This window comes from Protobothrops mucrosquamatus, unplaced genomic scaffold (assembly GCF_001527695.2).
Source record: "Protobothrops mucrosquamatus isolate PMUCROS unplaced genomic scaffold, P.Mucros_1.0 scaffold68, whole genome shotgun sequence".
In the NCBI taxonomy this organism is placed as follows: Eukaryota; Metazoa; Chordata; class Lepidosauria; order Squamata; family Viperidae; genus Protobothrops; species Protobothrops mucrosquamatus.
The window spans coordinates 70,731-90,808 of NW_015386446.1; the positions used below are offsets into that span (position 1 = coordinate 70,731).

Genomic DNA, 20,078 nt, shown 5'->3' on the forward strand with positions numbered 1-20,078 from the left:
TCAGCCAGCGTGCCTGGCTGAGGAATTCTGGGAGTTGAAGTCCACAAGTCATAAAAGGGCCAAGTTTGCAGACCCCTGCTTTAACTGGTCAGCTGGTGTGACCTTGGTATCTTGAGTGATGCTATGGAGAGTACATACATGAAAGATAGCTGGGTGACCTTAAGCCAATCACTCTGTCTGAGCTCTGTTCACCTCACAGGGTTGTTGTTGTGTGGAAAATAAGAGGTGGAAGGTAGGTTGGATATGTTTGCCACCTTGAGTTATTTATAAAAATAATAAAGGTGGAATACAAAAAACCAAACACCCTTGGTGTTTATGCCCTGCAGTCTTTACTCATCCCTCCCAGGAGCTGCTATCCCCACCATGAGGCAGCACAGCAGGACTTTGGAAGGAAGAAATGGCACTAAATATGGATAAATATAAGGCTTACAAATGCTGAACATGAGCTCTGGTTTAGTTGAAAAAATGAAACAGATATAACAAATTATGTATCAATAATTTCTCCATAAATAATATATGAAGAGAACAGATTGGCAACATTATTAAATTACTATGACTCTTGCACTCACTTAAAAAACAAGCCACCGGCATTATAAAAAAAATGTGGAATGAGTTTGAATTTTAGTTGCTTTCATTCCAAGTTTTGATTGGCTTACAAAGAATGCTCATTCATATTATAATATTTAATAATGCTACCGTGTTTTTTTCTATAGAGATCATGTATTTATCTAAAAGGAGGAGAGCCCTGAAAGTAACTTTCAAAAAAGTAGATAGAAAAAAAAATGAAATTCCTGCACAATATCTTTCTTCATGCTGTTAATCTAGTACGTCAAATCTAGCTGAAACCAATGAGGATTCCCATGCCCTCTAGAATTGTGCACATATGTATGTATGCATGTATGTATGTATGCATGTATGTATGTATATATGTATGTAAAGAGAAGAAATTGATGAAGAAGAATGGAAGGGAAGGGAAGGGAAGGGAAGGAAAGGGAAGAAATTGGCATCAATGAATCATTGCATGATCATGCGGGGTAACAAAAGTCACTCTCACCACAGGCATGCACACGGCCAAAATCTTATGATTTGGCAAAATCTTTTAAGATTTTGATAATCTCAACTCCAAAAATTTAAACTCGTGAGCATGCTGAAATCTTTCACACGCTTTTCTGAAATCTTTCAAGAATTCATAGAAACCTCCTGAGATTTGGTGATCTCTTGAAATGTTGCCCATTCTAAACGTGGTTTAATTTAGGGGTTGTACAGACTTCAAATATGAATGTCACAAGCACAACTCTGCTTTCCCTGCATTATATGTCCACTGTTGTGATCCAGGGTTTTATACTGATCTCTAAAAAAGGATTCTGTATGAAGCAGCACTAGAACACTGAAGTAGGGACTTCTTTTCTTTTTTAGTTGCGTCAGCACTTGTAGAATCTGCCTCTCACGAGAGACTCAATATTAGAAAAGATTGGTGTGTATGAAATTCTCAAACCCTCTGCTCTGAATGAATAGAGTAAAGTTCTCAGGGAACTCTATCCAAAACCTACCTGGACTCCCAAGATGCCAAAAATGATGAAAAAAGCACAGCAAATCACAACAATGTTTCCAATGGGTTTCAAGGAGGACATCAGGGTTTCCACAACCAGCTTCAGTCCTTGCGCTCGACTGATGACCCTGAAAGGCAAAAATGGCTTATTAATCATGAGACTAGCAAACCACTTGGAAGAGAGCCTTCCAACTTTTCACAAAGGACTAATTGATACATAGAAGAGGAAACATGGAACTGCCAAACTGCCAATGAGAGAGCTCCATTGACTGACACCTATTCTGTTCAATAGACTTCAGTGAGACCCAAGAGAGGAAACCTCTCTATATTTTAGGCAATACATTTATCCAACAATGACAACCACAACAGCAGGCTAAATGTGACGCATCGCGTTATCACTTTACAATGGCTTAGAAAGGCTGTGATTCTTCTTTATGTCTGTATTTTTTTTCCAACTTTTCCTCCATGTCACAAAAACTTTGTTTTATTGAATTACAATAATTCCTGTAGGAATCTGTACCAAAAAGTGTCTTGCTGGCTGGGGATTCTAGGAGTTGAGGTCCGTACATCTTAAGGTGGTCAAGTTTGAAAAATACTTATATAAATGTATTTGCTATCATAAATGGAATGAGTATTATAGAATACCTGACTTTTCAGGTTGCAGCCTTGAGACATTTTTTAAAGAAAAGCAGCTCATGTAATGTAGCAGTTGAGATGTTGGACTAGAGAAACAAGTTCTTCAGCTATGAAAACCCACAGGGTGACACTGGTCAGCTGCCAGCAATCAGCTGAAGCTACACCACAGGGCTGTTGTGTGTTAAAATTGGAGGAACGACTGGAGGAAAGGCAGGATATAAGTCTGTCTGTCTATCTGATCCCTTAGCTCCACTTTGAAGAGCAGATAGGACAGTGGCAAAACACCCAAAGTAACTGGATTGCAGAGTAATATAATAAATTTGCCGCTGTAGACATTTCTGAACAGTTAAATTTACAGNCCCCCCCCCCCCCCGTGCATTACACCAGCAATTAAATGTCCAGAAGGCTTTAATCTGGCTGGGTCATAAACACCATTAGTACTTCAAAGGATCCTCAGCTCTTCCTAAGTAACTTGTTGAGTGTCATCTGACCTGAGGGGCGTATTATCTGGCACTATATCGTCAATCATTTTGTATGATCTATCTATGTTGTTTTCTTGGTAAAACAAAAGACTGTTTTACCTTTTCCTGCACTGTTTGAAACAATATCTTTGCCACTGTTGTTAAAGGGATCATTCAACGTCTTCTCATATTGCTGCTTCCCTACATAGGCAAGCTTTAACTCAGGGGTCTTCAAACTTGGCCCTTTTATGACTTGTGGACTTCAACTCCCAGAATTCCTCAGCCAGCATGCCTGGCTGAGGAACTCTGGGAGTTGAAGTCCACAAGTCATAAAAGGGCCAAGTTTGCAGACCCCTGCTTTAACTGGTCAGCTGGTGTGACCTTGGTATCTTGAGTGATGCTATGGAGAGTACATACATGAAAGATAGCTGGGTGACCTTAAGCCAATCACTCTGTCTGAGCTCTGTTCACCTCACAGGGTTGTTGTTGTGCGGAAAATAAGAGGTGGAAGGTAGGTTGGATATGTTTGCCACCTTGAGTTATTTATAAAAATAATAAAGGTGGAATACAAAAAACCAAACACCCTTGGTGTATAGGCCCTGCAGTCTTTACTCATCCCTCCCAGGAGCTGCCATCCCCACCATGAGGCAGCACAGCAGGACTTTGGAAGGAAGAAATGGCACTAAATATGGATAAATATAAGGCTTACAAATGCTGAACATGAGCTCTGGTTTAGTTGAAAAGATGAAACAGATATAACAAATAATGTATCAATACATTTCTCCATAAATCATATATGAAGAGAACAGATTGGCAACATTATTAAATTACTATGACTCTTGCACTCACTTAAAAAACAAACCACTGGCATTATAAAAAAATGTGGAATGAGTTTGAATTTTAGTTGTTTTCATTCCAAGTTTTGATTGGCTTACAAAGAATGCTCATTCATATTATAATATTTAATAATGCTATCATATATTTTTTTCTATAGAGATCATGTACTTATCTAAAAGGAGGAGAGCCCTGAACGTAACTTTCAAAAAAGTAGATAGAAAAAAAAATGAAATTCCTGCACAATATCTTTCTTCATGCTGTTAATCTAGTACGTCAAATCTAGCTGAAACCAATGAGGATTCCCATGCCCTCTAGAATTGTGCACGTATGTATGTATGCATGTATGTATGTATATATGTATGTAAAGAGAAGAAATTGATGAAGAAGAATGGAATGGAAGGGAAGGGAAGGGAAGGAAACGGAAGAAATTGGCATCAATGAATCATTGCATGATCATGCGGGGTAACAAAAGTCACTTTCACCACAGGCATGCACACGGCCAAAATCTTATGATTTGGCAAAATCTTTTAAGATTTTAATAATCTCAACTCCAAGAATTTAAACTCATGAGCATGCTGAAATCTTTCACACGCTTTTCTGAAATCTTTCAAGAATTCATAGAAACCTCCTGAGATTTGGTGATCTCTTGAAATGTTGCCCATTGTAAACGTGGTTTAATTAGGGGTTGTACAGACTTCAAATATGAATGTCACAAGCACAACTCTGCTTTCCCTGCATTATATGTCCACTGTTGTGATCCAGGGTTTTATACTGATCTCTAAAAAAGGATTCTGTATGAAGCAGCACTAGAACAGTGAAGTAGGGACTTCTTTTCTTTTTTAGTTGCGTCAGGACTTGTAGAATCTGCCTCTCATGAGAGACTCAATATTAGAAAAGATTGGTGTGTATGAAATTCTCAAACCCTCTGCTCTGAATGAATAGAGTAAAGTTCTCAGGGAACTCTATCCAAAACCTACCTGGACTCCCAAGATGCCAAAAATGATGAAAAAAGCACAGCAAATCACAACAATGTTTCCAATGGGTTTCAGGGAGGACATCAGGGTTTCCACAACCAGCTTCAATCCTTGCGCTCGACTGATGACCCTGAAAGGCAAAAATGGCTTATTAATCATGAGACTAGCAAACCACTTGGAAGAGAGCCTTCCAACTGTTCACAAAGGACTAATTGATACATAGAAGAGGAAACATGGAACTGCCAAACTGCCAATGAGAGAACTCCATTGTCTGACACCTATTCTGTTCAACAGACTTCAGTGAGACCCAAGAGAGGAAACCTCTCTATATTTTAGGCAATACATTTATCCAACAATGACAACCACAACAGCAGGCTAAATGTGACGCATGGTGTTATCACTTTACAATGGCTTAGAAAGGCTGTGATTCTTCTTAATGTCTGTATTTTTTTTTCAACTTTTCCTCCATGTCACAAAAACTTTGTTTTATTGAATTGCAATAATTCCTGTAGGAATCTGTACCAAAAAGTGTCTTGCTGGCTGGGGATTCTAGGAGTTGAGGTCCGTACATCTTAAGGTGGTCAAGTTTGAAAAATACTTATATAAATGTATTTGCTATCATAAATGGAATGAGTATTATAGAACACCTGACTTTTCAGGTTGCAGCCTTGAGACATTTTTTAAAGAAAAGCAGCTCATGTAATGTAGCAATTGAGATGTTGGACTAGAGAAACAAGATCTTCAGCTATGAAAATCCACAGGGTGACACTGGTCAGCTGCCAGCAATCAGCTGAAGTTACACCACAGGGCTGTTGTGTGTTAAAATTGGAGGAACGACTGGAGGAAAGGCAGGATATAAGTCTGTCTGTCTATCTGATCCCTTAGCTCCACTTTGAAGAGCAGATAGGACAGTGGCAAAACACCCAAAGTAACTGGATTGCAGAGTAATATAATAAATTTGCCGCTGTAGACATTTCTGAACAGTTAAATTTACAGATTTTGCCAGATGCTGACCTAAAAAAAGACATTTTGCTCACAGGCATTTTAAAACAATAGAATCTAGAGATTGTTAAGAGCAGCACATGCAACTTATATTCTTTCCCCTTAAGGCTACTGCCAACAAAAATGTCAAACTATGAGGAAAATTCTATATCAAAGTACAAAAATTGCAGGCTAGCCTAATATATTTCACACAGTGGAGAACCTCCTTTAGATTTATTTTATTTTTGATGTGTTTCTGTAATGGGATGTGGGAATAACCTTGGGAGACAGAAGGAAGAGCCATAGCCTAGACAATGATCTGGTAAGAGAAATCTAAGTCCAAAGAAGGGAGGGGGCTGGAAAAAGTGAATCAGAAGGGACCCTCCCTAGTTCCGCAGAAAGTAAAGGCAGGAGAGGTGGGGGAAGCACTTTCAGACTTGCAAGATTCTATTACTACAACCTTATTTTAAAAAGGTAGCATTAGTACTGATTGGTTTGGATTTCCAGTCTGGCTGACCTTGAAGTTCTGATAGTCTACTTCAGCTCAGTTTCCTATAACATGGACATCTCTTCTCTTATAATGAGTAAAGCTGAATAAACAAACCTTCACAACCATAATTTTACTAGTTCCCTCATTAAACAATAATCTGTTTGACAACAGGGACAATACTCTGTTTAGCTTCATATTACAGAGCACAATTCAACAGTCAAGTCCCTTCTTTCTTTTGTACACAGGTTTATTTCTGCCAAAAGTCAGAATTAATGGTTGTAATCTAACCACTATCACTAGCGATACTATTTCCTATTTGGGATTTCTGAGCATTGCTACCCATTAAGAGAAATCTCTTTCCATCGCTTATTTTGCTCCTTTTCTGAAGCTCTAATAATGCATATTTTTTCTACATTTCATTTCTCATTAAAAGCTGAAATTAATATAATACTTTTTGTCATCCTTTCTCGTCATTATTTGCATTCCCAGGAAAACAGACTTTGGCTGATCTCACTAGGACTTTCTTAATTTAATTGACCTTAAATGCTTTAATTATTGCATAGTTGTGGTGTGACATTATTTCACCAAAATATGTAGCAGCATTAATCAAATCAGATTTATATTGTGGGTGCCATTTGTTAATTCTGATTTTTTTTTTGGCTGATCCATTACTTGCTGTATTAGCCTTTAACATTGGGTAAATAAATGTCCTTTGGAATTACTATTTCAAGATTTCTGAGTGAAACAGATTTGTAGGAACATATTTGGGCAACAGAACCAGTCATTTCCGCCCCCCAAGAATACTTATAATTATTAAAAATGCAATAGGATATTTCGTCCTTCCTTCTTTATGCACTAATATACCCAACTGCATATTTTAACGGTAATTCTACAAGTCACCAGAACCATCTATTGTGAATGTGCTTCCAGTTGTGCAATAATGAATTCCATATCCCTGAAGTAACTCTGGATGGGTCAGACATACTTAGCTTCAGAATAGATCAAACATACTTAGCTTCAGAAAGGTCATTCAGCTCCTGTGAGTACAAGAATGTTGTATGAAGCTACCTGAATACTTAATCACATCATTGGCCCATCTTACCCCATTCTTGGGAAGTTTCAACATACAGTTTAGTGTGACTTGAATAAATTGAAACAAGCTTCAGGCTTGAATGCTTCCATACAAATGTGAAGAAAAGTTTGGAACATTTCACGTCCTTCCTATATATTTGAAGTTTGTTCTATTTTCTGAGCTAACAAATGGCAACTAAGTATAGTTGATGGACATGAAAAATCTGTGTTTAATGTCAATGAGAGGCAAAACATTTTGAAGTCTTCTTTATAGCCATGCTGAAAAGCAGAAAGTCCATGTTCCAGACTGGTAGCTTAGCATGATTTAAAGATGGGATGGTTGCTATATCACTTCCTCTCAAAGTATATTTATTTATTTATTTACATCCCACCTTTATTATTTTTACAAATAACTCAAAGCGGTAAAGATACCCAATACACTTTCCTCTTCTTTTCCTCAACAACAACAACCCTCTGAGGTGGATTGAACTGAGATAGAGTGACTGGCCCAAAGCTGGCTTACTTGGCTAAGGTGGGACTTGAACTCACTGTCTCCAGCTTTCTAGTCTGATGCCTTAACCACTCAACCATTCATTTCCTTAGACATTTTCTGAACCTGGGTCATTTTCCAGCTGAAGCCTTTTCCTCAGAAACAGCAGAGATCAATATCACAGAGATTCAGAATCCACCTTCTCTCTCTCTTTCCAGGACTACCAAAAGTCTTATTTTGCATTCTCCATCGAGACAAATATAGATGAATTCTAATTTTATACATTTTGCAAGTCAATCTCCAAAAATGAATAACATTCCTCATATCCATTCGCAACTCTCCTCTCCCTTTTATCTGATTTGATCTTAACCTTTGATCTGAGTTATATCTTTCTAAACTGTCCTTTTGCTAACTCACTGTGCTATATTTTTGGCAGGACCTTTAATCACGGAGCACCCTACTGAATAGATGAGAAAATGTCGCAACTATGGATTACGGTCTTACAGTTGGGTAGTGTCAATACTGCAGTCAATAGGAAGGCAGAGGTGTGCAGGAAAACCAAGCAGCTAGAATTATGGCATTAAGGCTTCCTAAGATCAAGATAAAGCACATTCACAATGGACGTTTTTAGTGACTAAGAGGAAGTCGGCTTGCTTGGTGATAGCTGCCCCCCTTCCCTGAACTAGCCTTCTACTACCTGTCACATTCCTATGTTAGGACTATAACTCTCAGGCATTTGGTATTATGAGAAATAAAGTTTTGATGTGTATGGAGGGCACCAGATTAGAAAAAAAAACAGACTTGACAATTAAATAGTGGTTATTTCTCCTCCTCCCTAAATAATTGCCTTGATCACCATCATGGCATTATAAAAGATAAAGACAGTGGTGAGATTCAGATATGTGAACAACCAGTTCTCTGTGTGGATACTGCTTCCGGAAGTCCATTCTGGGCCTGGGCAACAAAAAATTAGCTACTGGTTGTGCCAAACTAATGCGAACTGGCTGAATCCCACCACTGGATAAAGACCAAGTTAATAGAATACCCTCCACAAAAAGACTCAACCACATAACCAGACATTTTCTTAAGGATAGAATATACATGGGATTAATGGAACATTGGCTGTTGTTAACCCCTATGCAGTCCCAGTAACAATTATTATTAACACGAATTAAAGAATAATGATAAATGGCAAATTAAGGCTTACAAGACCAGTTATAACTTGACTGCTGGACTGTATCATACTTGGTCTACATCCTGTTGAAAGGGAGAATGTTTTGAGATAATGAGGACAGAAAGCAGAATTATTTGGGAAATTGCTTAGAGGAAGGAAAACCTTTGTTTTGGAAAACAAAGGATTTTTTGAGAATCCAGACCATACATTTGGTTATCAAAGAGCCTCATGTGTACAATTTATGCAGTAGGCAACTTGTAAATTCTTGTTTCTTCAATATGGGCTGCTTCTAACCAATAAGGTATTCTGCTTTCATTGTAACTAAGCTATTTTTATATATATATAGAGAGATGCATCTCAAATCCCACAATAATTGATGGCTTAGCATTGTTGGAAACTGCTTTGAAAAAGTGAAATCAGGCTTCCCTGATTTGTGCATTTTGTTTGTCTATTCTTTCTCAACTTGTTTCTCAGCATGGATCAAAGGAAATATGATGAGGAAGGGCAAAAAATAGAAGAAGAAGAAGAAGAAGAAGAAGAAGAAGAAGAAGAAGAAGAAGAAGAAGAAGAAGAAGAAGAAGAAGAAGAAGAAGAAGAAGAAGAAGAAGAAGAAGAAGAAGAAGAAGAAGAAGAAGAAGAACAACAACAACAACAACAACAACAACAAGAACAACAACAAGAAGAAGAACAAGAACAACAACAAGAACAACAACAAGAACAAGGAGAAGGAGAACGAGGAGGAGGAGGAGGAGGAGGAGGAGGAGGAGGAGGAGGAGGACGAAAGGAAGCTAATAATATGGAGGTAGCCTCTAAACATTCCTTGAAATTACAAACATATGAAATTGTTTTAATACTGAGTTAGAACTTTGGTTGCTCAATACTGTCTACATTAGTTTTTACCAGCCTGGTATTCTTAATAAGTATATTAAGAATGCTTTTACTTTGAAAATAGTAAAAGCTCTTGAAAGACTTTGCTTGAATTGCCCATTGCTCCCTCCTCAAGCAAGCTTGCTCATTCATGTTTGATCCTTTGTTGAGGATTGGGACTGGCAGTGTTCTGGTAGCATCCTCTCTTCCACGTTCCCTTTGGCCAGTTGTAGTTAACTACAAAGCTGCAGGATTCTGCAGATCAACATCCCATCCCTCCAGGTTTAAGTATTTACAAAGGCTGTCATCCTTAATTCAACTCAGAGACTTTCTCCCTTCCTCCTGAATTCCCTTCCCTTAAACTCCCTCCCAGTCTGAAGAGTGGCCCGCTTCTCTTTGTCTTGAGTGTTAAGTGTTCCGGGGGTTGCAGTTGTATTTTTTCAGGGCAAGCTTCCTCAGCCTTACTAGCCATCCTTTATTAGGGCAAATCTTGGTGGGACATGAGGGGCAATTCAGCCCTGTTTAAGGTTACAATAAATGTATAGCGCAGCCTTTCCTGGTCTGGTGATTTCCAGATGGGCTGGAATGTCAACTGTTTTTCAAAGAGGAACTGCTGTGGCTAAGACTGGTAAAAAAATTAATCTTCAAGCATCTGAGTAGTTCTGATTAAATTAACCATGCTAAGCCCAGTCTGCAGTATTTCACTGAATAGTTAAAAGCAGTAGAGCTTTTAAAAGCTGTCCCTAAGTGATAGAAATAAACTCATTATATTTTCAATATTATATATACACAGAGGATCACTTCATGTTAATAATAGAATATTGGATTCTCTGCTTTTTAAAAAAAGGAAGCAGATGGATCGTGTTTATTTTCATCAGCTGTGCACAAATGCGCAAATTTAATGTGCCTTAATTCAGGTAGAAGGTAAGATATGTGGTAGCCATCACGTCACCTGCCTTAGACAGGAAGCCTTGAGTAAAGTCGCAACCACATGTCTCTGGCCACTATTAACGATGCTTGCACAACTTCTATGAAAGCGAGGGTTTGAATGGTGTGGTTAAAGCTGGCTTGGAGCAAAAGGCCAAGACTTCACACAGATGGCATACCATGTGGAGCAATGCCCATCTGGTTTGCATCCTCCGTGGCCACCACATCACAGGGTGCATGTATGAAGTGGCGCCCTTTGGGCTAAAAAAAGACAAGTTTTTGTTTAAGCTGTCTCCTACCAAAAGGAGAAAAAAAAAGCCATGTGCTGGAGAAATAGTTTTGGAAATATGCAGGCAGGTTTTGATGAAAGGTTTGTATGAGCTGTATAGGCTTTCCAGCAGTCTTCAGAGCCAGCATGAATTCTTTGTCCCTTTCTCATGACCTTTGTTCCCTGTCTCCTATACCCTTCTCCTCCAGAAATCTGACCTTCTATGGTTTCTGGGGGAGGGTGGAGAAAGAGGGAGGATAATAGATTCCTTGAAGCAAACTGTATCATGAAAAATAATCATCTGCAAATGGTTACAATATGCATTATGCAACTTGCATAATTTATTCTGAACACTGAAACCACATTTAGATTTCTTTCGTGCAAAGTACGTACAGTTTGGCCTTAAAACCTCTATACCCTTTCATTGGCTTCAATGATAATGCAGTTGTTATGTCTCCAGGAAATAAAAATGTAAAGACTTTCTGCAGAAAAAAAACTAATCCCGAATGACTGAAAGACGGCAGTATGATTTTGTTCATGGACTCCAGGCATCATTAATCGATGCAGTTTTCTCAGATGCAGAGCACTGCCGGATCCTGTTTGTGAAGGACCACCAACAATGAAGAAATCATATTTTCAGCATCTTAATGGTAACTTGGACAAGCAAATTGCCGTATCCATAGGAGCCATTTCCATTTGCCACAAAGAGAGGGAAGAGGCGTGCGGTAAGAATAGGAAAGAAAAGAGCTACAAATGATTCTTGTATCCTTATGTTATGAAAGCTGAATAATTCATACATATTGGAAGTCAGGGCATTCAGCTTACCAAAATTATTCTACATAAATTTGTCTTGTAGATGATCCCAGACACTGCAGTTTGGATTCTTTTGGTAGAAATACTTTGATTGTGATCAATTCATGCATACAAGAGAACTACAAACACTACTGTACATCAGGGAATTTTTGATAAATAGTTGTTATCCTGCCCTTGCCTTCTTCTTAAAGGGCTTTTCAGTGTGGTGTCATATACCACAAGCCTTAATAAACAAACTCCTCATCAATTCTTATGTCTCCAGAATAAAGTACAGTATGTCAGTTTCATAAAGGCAGTCTAGATAAATGATTTATCCCCAAAGACCTTTTCTCTGGATAAGAGGAAAATAGAAGTGAGAATATTGTTCCTATATTTCATATAATCCTGCTCTGCTCAACCATAAAGCTTTTATCAATTAAACAAGGAATAATATCAGATGGAAACTGGCTAAAAATCCATTCCATCTTTATGGAACCTATACTTAAATATTCAAGTTTTTCCCCTTTATCTTCTTTTCTGTTATGGTAAATTTCTAGAAAAAGGGATTCATCTGGATAATATGGTATAAAGATTATGCAGATTAAGAATATGCCATTTTATACTTTGTGGTTGAAGAGACAGAACTGGAAGACAGGAGCAAAACCTGTACTTTGTATCTGATTGTACCTGTAATCTGACTTAGGCAGGAAAATATCCATGGCATTCTTCTGGAACAATGAGAGAGTCAGTTTGGCCTAGTGTTTAAGACACCAGTCTAGAAATCAGGAGACGGTGAGTTCTAATTCTGCTTTAGGCATGAAAGCCAGCTGGGTGACTGGGCCAGTCACTGTCTCAGCCCACGACTTCAGGCTTGAGCAACCAGCCAGCCAGTCAATTCCTGTTGCAACCAATGGATCAGCACTCAGTTGATGTGAAAAAACCAGACCCTGCACTTGTGGGAAAAGGCTAGGAAGAAAAAAAAATCTTCTGGGACAATGAAAGACAACTAATGGCCAGGAAAACTAGACAAACTTATAGAATGGCAACTATAATGGTTTGTAGGAATGATCTTGGGAAACAGGTGGAAGAACCATAGCCCTGAGAACAGTTGGATAAGAGGCAGCTGAGCCAATGGGAAAAAAATGAGCATGTTAAATCAGTGGTTCTCAACCTTTTTAATGCCGCGACCCCAACCGGTCATAAGTCGAGGACTAAACCAGTCGTAAGTCGAGGACTAAACCAGTTGTAAGTTGAGGACTACCCAACCGGTCGTAAGTTGAGGACTTTCCCTGCCCGGGAGAGCCGCGCATGTGTGGTTCTGCCCCCTGCGCCGGCCGAGGCGTAGCTGGCAAGCGGCAGAGATGGAGCAGGCCGACCACCAGCTGGCCCAGCCCAAGGGAGGTAAGGCACCCGCCGGAAAAGGGGAAAAAAATTGCGGACAAAAAAAATTGCGGACAAAAAAAATGGCGGACAGCCTTGCTTGGCGACCCCCGTGGAAATGGTCAATCGACCCCAAATGGGGTCCCGACCCACAGGTTGCGAACCACTGTGTTAAATGGTTCAAAAGGGACCCTCCCTAGTTTCTTGGGCAATAAAGGGGATGGGGAGAGAGCTGTATTTTCAGACTTGCAAGATTCTGTTAATGTAACCTTACAATGAAGCAGAATTAGTCCATCTGGTCATGCTTCCTATATGGAGTACCTGGCAAGACTGACAGCAACAGAGAGGGCATTTCTTGTCAGGGCTGTCTATATGTGTGTGATATCTCCCTTGGGCGACTCCCCAGATTCCTCCTCAGTGGTCGGCTCAGAAGAGGATGAGCCCATTCCTAGCATGTCAGGAACTGGGTTGATTGATGGCTGTGAACGTCCAAAAGAGATTTGGAGGAGGCTTCAGCTGGGGAAAGTTTGCAGTGGCAGACGGCCAGCAAAGAGGAGGAGGAACTGTCTTCTGCACCTGATCTGAGAACACGCAGGGCAGAGAAAAGGCAGGAGCAGTGGAGGTCAGCCAGACTACTTGAGAGGAGAAGATCCTGCCTGTCTTCATGGGCTGCACCAGAAAACTGGGAACGCATTCCCGGGAACAGCGTGTTAGTTTTCTAGCTGTTTGTTTGATCATTGTGATTCTTGCTTTGTTCTGAATTGACACCGTGTTTGGAATTGTGCCTTGAAGACTTTGAACTTTTCTTGTCACGAGTTCACATGTGTGTGGATTTAAGTTTTGCCTGGTGAAGTTATTTTGTTTGAGCAACTTTCAGTTGCTTTGGGGACTAGTAGGCCATTGCTCTGTGTACTAATTTTGGCCTGCTCATGGCTGGACTTAATTGGGAGAGTTCTAATTTTTGGTGAAGGGAATTGCTGGGAAATATTAATAAACTCACTAAACCACAGTTACCTGTGTGTGTGTGTGAGTGAGTGGGGCAGCACAGTGTGTGAAGGTAGCTCACCAAGCATTGTAATCGCTGCTGAAAGGATGGCTTTGGTTGCAGGAAATATCGCTACACAAGGAGCCTATAGAAACATTGTAATAGTGCTTCCCAAGATGCTGTGGCCTCTAATAGTTATTGTCCCCACTAGGTTCGCTGCTCTGGAATAAGTGCTCTCTGAGAAAGAGGAAAAATAACTCTCTCTTTCTGCTGTGTATCTTTAAGTCTGCAGCCAATATCTTTCTGAAAGACCTGAACAACAATTTGCAATCATGAATTTGTCTGTGTTTATTTCAGTTACCTGTTCTCTTGCCCTTATAACAAGCTTTGGACCTTGCTGCTACTTAAATTGTTGAGTCTTTCTTAAAAATTATGTGCAAAAAGAAAGGAAAATATGAGATGAGATAGAAAAAAGTTCCAGAAAAGCATACCTCTTATAAAATCAGAACTAGATTTATATTTATAGTCATTATGAGTCATATAGTTAAATAATTATGCAAGTTTAAACTGACTTAGTTTATTTAATAAGAAGAAAATATAGAAATTGAACATATAAACTAGTATATGCAGTTCTAATTTTTAAATAGTCCCCCATTAGGATTCTTGCTGATAAAATTTATATTTATATATAGAAAGAGAGGCATGTTTTTCAAACCATTTGTGTAACTGATGGCAAATGGAGACTCTTTTAAACATTTTCTCCCTTATGCTGTTCATAGTAATAATCACATTGCGTATTTTATTATTTTAATGATGTGGATTGCTGTTACACTCTGATGGCAGCTGCTTTAAACCCTTCTGCAAGGAAATTCTAAAAAATGCAATACAAGTATTTGCAGTAATACATGCACACTGTTCTACAATGATTGTGTATACTATATTTAGTTCTTTCCTTCTTTAGGCTTCTACTTCACTAAATTCCCACAGGTTCTAAGCAGCTTACAGAATACCAACAGAGGAAGTTAAAAAAAGTCCCATGTATTAAGGACCAATCATGACAAAGCCACCCATAGGGTAAGCTAATCTCTGCATCTCAGAATGCCTTCCTAAAAGTGGAGGAAGACTGGCTATTTGGGGGTAAGATGTTCTGTAGAAGACACTTTGTTCCAATCAAAGTTTCTCTCAAATGACACTTTTTCCCAGTCTAGGCACAATTTTTATAGCAGACACGGGCAGTGTCATCATTCATTGGCATCCTTCAGCCTCGAGAGACTATGGTATCGTGCTCTGGAAAGAGGTCCTAAGGCAGCATCTGGTGTGGCTAAAAAGGCCAATTCGAGAATGGCAGTCCCTTCCACACTGAAGGCAGATACAATCTGTCCCCTGTCCAGCCCCCAGGTTTCGCTGGTTCCGGGACTGCCTCTTTGCCTCAGCCTGCCGCTGTAAAAATACACGGGGAGTGTATACATGTGGATAGATGATCCTAAATCTCCAGCTAGCAAGCTATTCATGTGGATAGATGATCCTAAATCTCCAGCTAGCAAGCTATTCATGTGGATAGATGATCCTAAATCTCCAGCTAGCAAGCTATTCAATCAGCGAAGCCCTGACCTGGACATCAAGACCTGGGTTGCCATTTCAAAAATCAGCTGGAACTATGTGGAAAAGTACTACTGTAAATGATTTATTGCAGAAAACTACAGAGCTCATATATTTAATTTCTACTGGATTACTGCCTGTATGAACTGGGTCTCAGGACAATGCTGCCGTAGCCTTTAAAGAAAACTAAACAAGGAGAGAAGCAACCTAGAACTAAGCAGAAATTTCCTGACAGTGAGAACAATAAACCAGTGGAAAGGCTTGCCTCCAGAAGTTGTGGGTGCTCCATCACTGAAGGTTTTTAAGAAGAGATTGGAGAGCCATTTATCTGAAAAGGTATAGGGTCTCCTGCTTGACAGGGGGTTGGGCCAGAAGACCTCCAATGTCCCTTTCAACTCTGTTATTCTATTGAAATATGTATGACTCTCATTTTTTCATATATATCTTCTGGAAGCTTTGTTAACTCATAAAACCAGATTGTTTTTGGCAACGTAATATGTAAACCTCTACACATCTCAGTTACGTAATTTTCAGATTGCAGAAGATTCTGTGGATAAAACGTAGGCACTCTCAGCTCACCCATTTTTTCTTTCAGGCCAGCAGATGTTTTTGGTGAATTAGACTCAAAGGGGCCATAGACACAGTAACTATGTGAGAATATAAAAGACATCAGGATAATATATATTGGGGATTAACAATTAGCGTATAGCCCTTCAGGCATGTTCTCTACAGTACCTAAAATTTGCCTCTCAAAAATTGAAATTCTTGTTTGCTTTGTTTGCTTTTGTTTTGCTGTTTACTTGATACACATTTTATCAGAAAGTGTAAGCATCTGAGTCACATGTACACAATTATATTAACAAAACACACACCCCCTCCGCCCAAAAACCAAAGGTCTGATTCTGCACTTTCTGCGTAGATAAATCCCATGTATTATTTAACCTGAGCAATAAGTTGCTTGCACCAACAACATGCTGAAGTGGTACAGTGTCAATTATCTCTGACAGGTGTCCAAGATCTCTTTCAATAATTGGCTTTTTATTTAGTTACCAGCCTGTATTATCAGAATCTTCTTTCATTCACAGTTCTCTAACATCCTTTGTGTTTGGCCCAGTTTGCCTATAATACTAACCATAGTTTTTGCTTTTCAAAGTGTATGAACTATAGATAGCTTAGTGCTATAGGCATGGCTGTGGTGGTGCAGTGGTTAAAGTGCAATATTGCAGGCAAACTCTGCCCACTGCCAGGAGTTTGATCCTGATTGGCTCAGAGTTGACTCAGTCTTCCATCCTTCTGAGGTCGTTAAAATGAGGACCCAGATTGTTGGGGGCAATATGCCAACTCTGTAAACCACTTAGAGAAGGGTGTAAAGCGCTGTGAAGCGGTATATAAGTCTAAGTGCTATTGGTATTGCTATGGCAGACTACTAATATTTGTTAAAAGTGTCCTTGCCTCATGTTTTGTATCCATCGCAAAGTTCATTAGTTTCTCCTTTCCTAATTTATACCAGTTCTGCATCACTCAGATCTTTCTTACCTTAATGGCCTAAGAGTTCGCAAAAGCCTTAAAACTCTTAGCATTCCAAGGATTTTTGTTCCACTATCAGAAACCATTGAAACCAGGACATCAGCCACAGAGATGAGGACCAGCACCCCATCCAGCACATTCCAACTGCTTCGCAAGTAGGCCTTCTCTCCGAAGCATAGGCCCAGAGCCACCACCTGCCAAGATTGCAAATTGCAACGAAATATGACTAATTTAGTCACCGCGCCATCAGTGTGTTTATAATGCATGATTTACACATACGTGACTGCAAATGCACTGACTTCCCAGTTATAGAAACACAACTAAGCAGTTCTACGAAGTGTTATGGTGTAAGATTCATAAAAATAACTCTGCAGAAACATTCCAGATTGTCCCTTTAACACTGATGTATTTTTAATGCGATTCAAAACCTAAGTGCCATATCTACCATAATATGTGGCAATTTCTTAAAGAATGGCATACATGATTATTTTTGTCAGTAACTACAGAGGGAAGCATTAAGGATATATTATCCTAGACGTGAAACTTCAGAATATAGAGGTCACAAACACGCTCAAATCTTAAACATTAAAGAATTGTTAATTCATTTATTTTTGTATATGCATGTATGTCTATGTGCATACTGTATATACACACAAACACAGACACATATACACTTTAACTCTTTGCTGGAATCTTTTTTGTTCTCCTTAGAGTCTGTTGAAAGAAGGATGATGTTTTTTTTTTCTCAAGGAATTAAAAAAAATATGAACAAAGCACTTTAGAAAATGTATCCCTCTGGTCTTGTCTTAAGCAAGCAAGTTTAAAGGGGAAGGGTCTCAAAAAGAACATGGTACATGCAAACTGAGATACTGAAAACAAGCCGTGAAATAAGCATACTCTTTATACAATGCATGCACCATACTAAAACGTTGCAGAGAATCTGAATTCAGTATTTACAAGTATATGCAATGGATGGTGCTATATAGTCTATTATGAATGCCGCAGACTTCAATTTTTACATTTCATTACCCTCTAAATTTGCTTCTTACAATTCCTTCCCCCAACACGTGTCTCATTTAGAATAACATTTTCTGCTCTTCATTTTGGAATGAAATGGATTCTAATCCATTAAAGATTACTGTTTAGTAAGTTTGTTTAGGCTTTGCCATTAAAACACTTTGTTGTATTTGCTGCATGAGTTCAACCATGACCAGCTGCTTTGTGATTAAAAGCCTTTATGATTACAAAGATATTATAAGAAGACAGAGAGGGGGAGAAAGAAGAGAAGAAATCCATGGATGGCAGCTAGTTTTAACAGACTAGCTGCATTAGCATCCTACTTCTGCCAACAGTTCTCTCTCTTCTGCTGATTCCTCTAAGTCAGAATGAATATTCTGTTCCTCATAAAATGTTACCAAACCATTCAAAACAAAAAAAAAAAAGTCTTTCTGGAAATGAAATACCAGTGGGAAAAAAACTTTGAAATTTGCCATCGCAAGAAAACGTCATTGATATTACAATCTTAATCCAGTATTGGTTTTATTTTATTTGGAGGGAGATTCTTCTCCGGAATCAGAGTTCAGTTTAATTGAATAGCTATAGCTGCTGTATCTCCAAGTCCCTCTATAACTAAGTTCAAATATAGCTGCAGTGAGAAATCAATCAATCAATCAGAACTGGAAGGGACCTTAGAGTCTTCTAGTCCAATCCCCTGCTCAAGCAGGAGACCCTATATCATTTCAGACAGGTGGCTGTCCACTTTTTTCTTAAAAACCTCCAGTGATAAAGCACCTACAACTTCTGAAGGCAACCTGTTCCATTGGTTAATTATCCTCACTTTTAGGAAGTTTCTCCTTAATTCCAGCTTGCTTCTCTCCCTGATTAGTTTCCATCCATTGTTTCTTGTCTTGCCTTCTGGTGCTCTGGAAAATAAGTTGACCCCTCTTCTTTGTGGCAGCCCCTCAATACTAGAATACTGCTATCATGTCATCCCTAGTTCTTTTATCTAGATTGGACATACCCAATTCCTGCAACAATTCTTCATAGGTTTTTCTCCCAGGCTCTTAATCATCTAACTTGCACTTTTTCCAAAGTCTCAACACCTTTTTTGTAATGTGGCAACCAAAACTGGATGCAGTATTCCAGGTGTAGTCTTACTAAGGATTTATAAAGCGCTACTGATACTTCACAGGAAGTGTTAGATTAGATTAGTATTAGTATTAGATTAGATGGGATAGATGAGACAGAGATTCCCATTTACTGCTGCCTGAATCTTCTCTCATTTACTTTCCTGCCACAAATAATATAATGCAAATTTTCTGGGCAAGTAATTTTCTTATTTAAATCTACCATGATAACATCATGTACCCTGTTGGTATAAAGTAGGTGTAGTTGTAGAAATGATGATACTATGATAAGGCACTTTATAAAAGAGTATATGTTTGATATTCTTTCCATAATGCCCAACCCCTTTAACAGCAGCTTAATTTTAGGCATGTGCTTAAACTCTGGAAAGAATAAAGAATGTATACACTTTGGGTGGGGAAAAAAGCATTTTCTTACTGGAATCTCTATTTGCATTCTCACATAGGCATTTTACAGAATAATATACAATCTACACAGACATTAAAATCACAGAAATCATTAACCTTATTTTAAAAGAAACTGCAGTTCACCAGGAAAAATATGAGTCTAACACCTAACCCTAGGAATATGGATCCAGCACTCATGGATATTTATGAGTTTCAATCACACGGAGCTTTACATAGATCTGGGAAAATTCATGTCCATGGTGATATACAATGTAGGTAGATGGGATAAGTTCAGTGATGGTGAAGTTGCATAATGTGATGATTGGCAATGATCAGAGACTGAATTATGCTATTTACCTTTATGGTCATTTCTGTGAAGAACACTGCTGTGAAAATATAGTTGGAGAGAGTGAGGAAAATCCGTTCCTGTTTAAAGAGAAAGGGAAAGGTGGGGAGAGAGAGAGAGAGAGAGAGAGAGAGAGAGAGAGAGAGAGAGAGAGAGAGAGAGAGAGAGAGAGAGAGAGAGAGAGAGAGAGAGA

General features: G+C 38.9%; 1 protein-coding gene across 1 annotated transcript in view; it reads right to left on the reverse strand.

The window, feature by feature from the left end:
• The window catches only part of CACNA1G (calcium voltage-gated channel subunit alpha1 G), a 368,214-nt gene that overhangs the window by 62,265 nt on the left and 285,871 nt on the right, over window positions 1-20,078 (reverse strand). The window contains exons 20-22 of the mRNA XM_029283371.1: window positions 19,897-19,965; window positions 17,018-17,202; window positions 4,461-4,587 (exon numbers count right to left, since the gene is read on the reverse strand). Of these exons, the coding sequence (XP_029139204.1) occupies window positions 4,461-4,587; window positions 17,018-17,202; window positions 19,897-19,965 (381 nt within the window). The remainder of the gene's footprint in view (window positions 1-4,460; window positions 4,588-17,017; window positions 17,203-19,896; window positions 19,966-20,078) is intronic.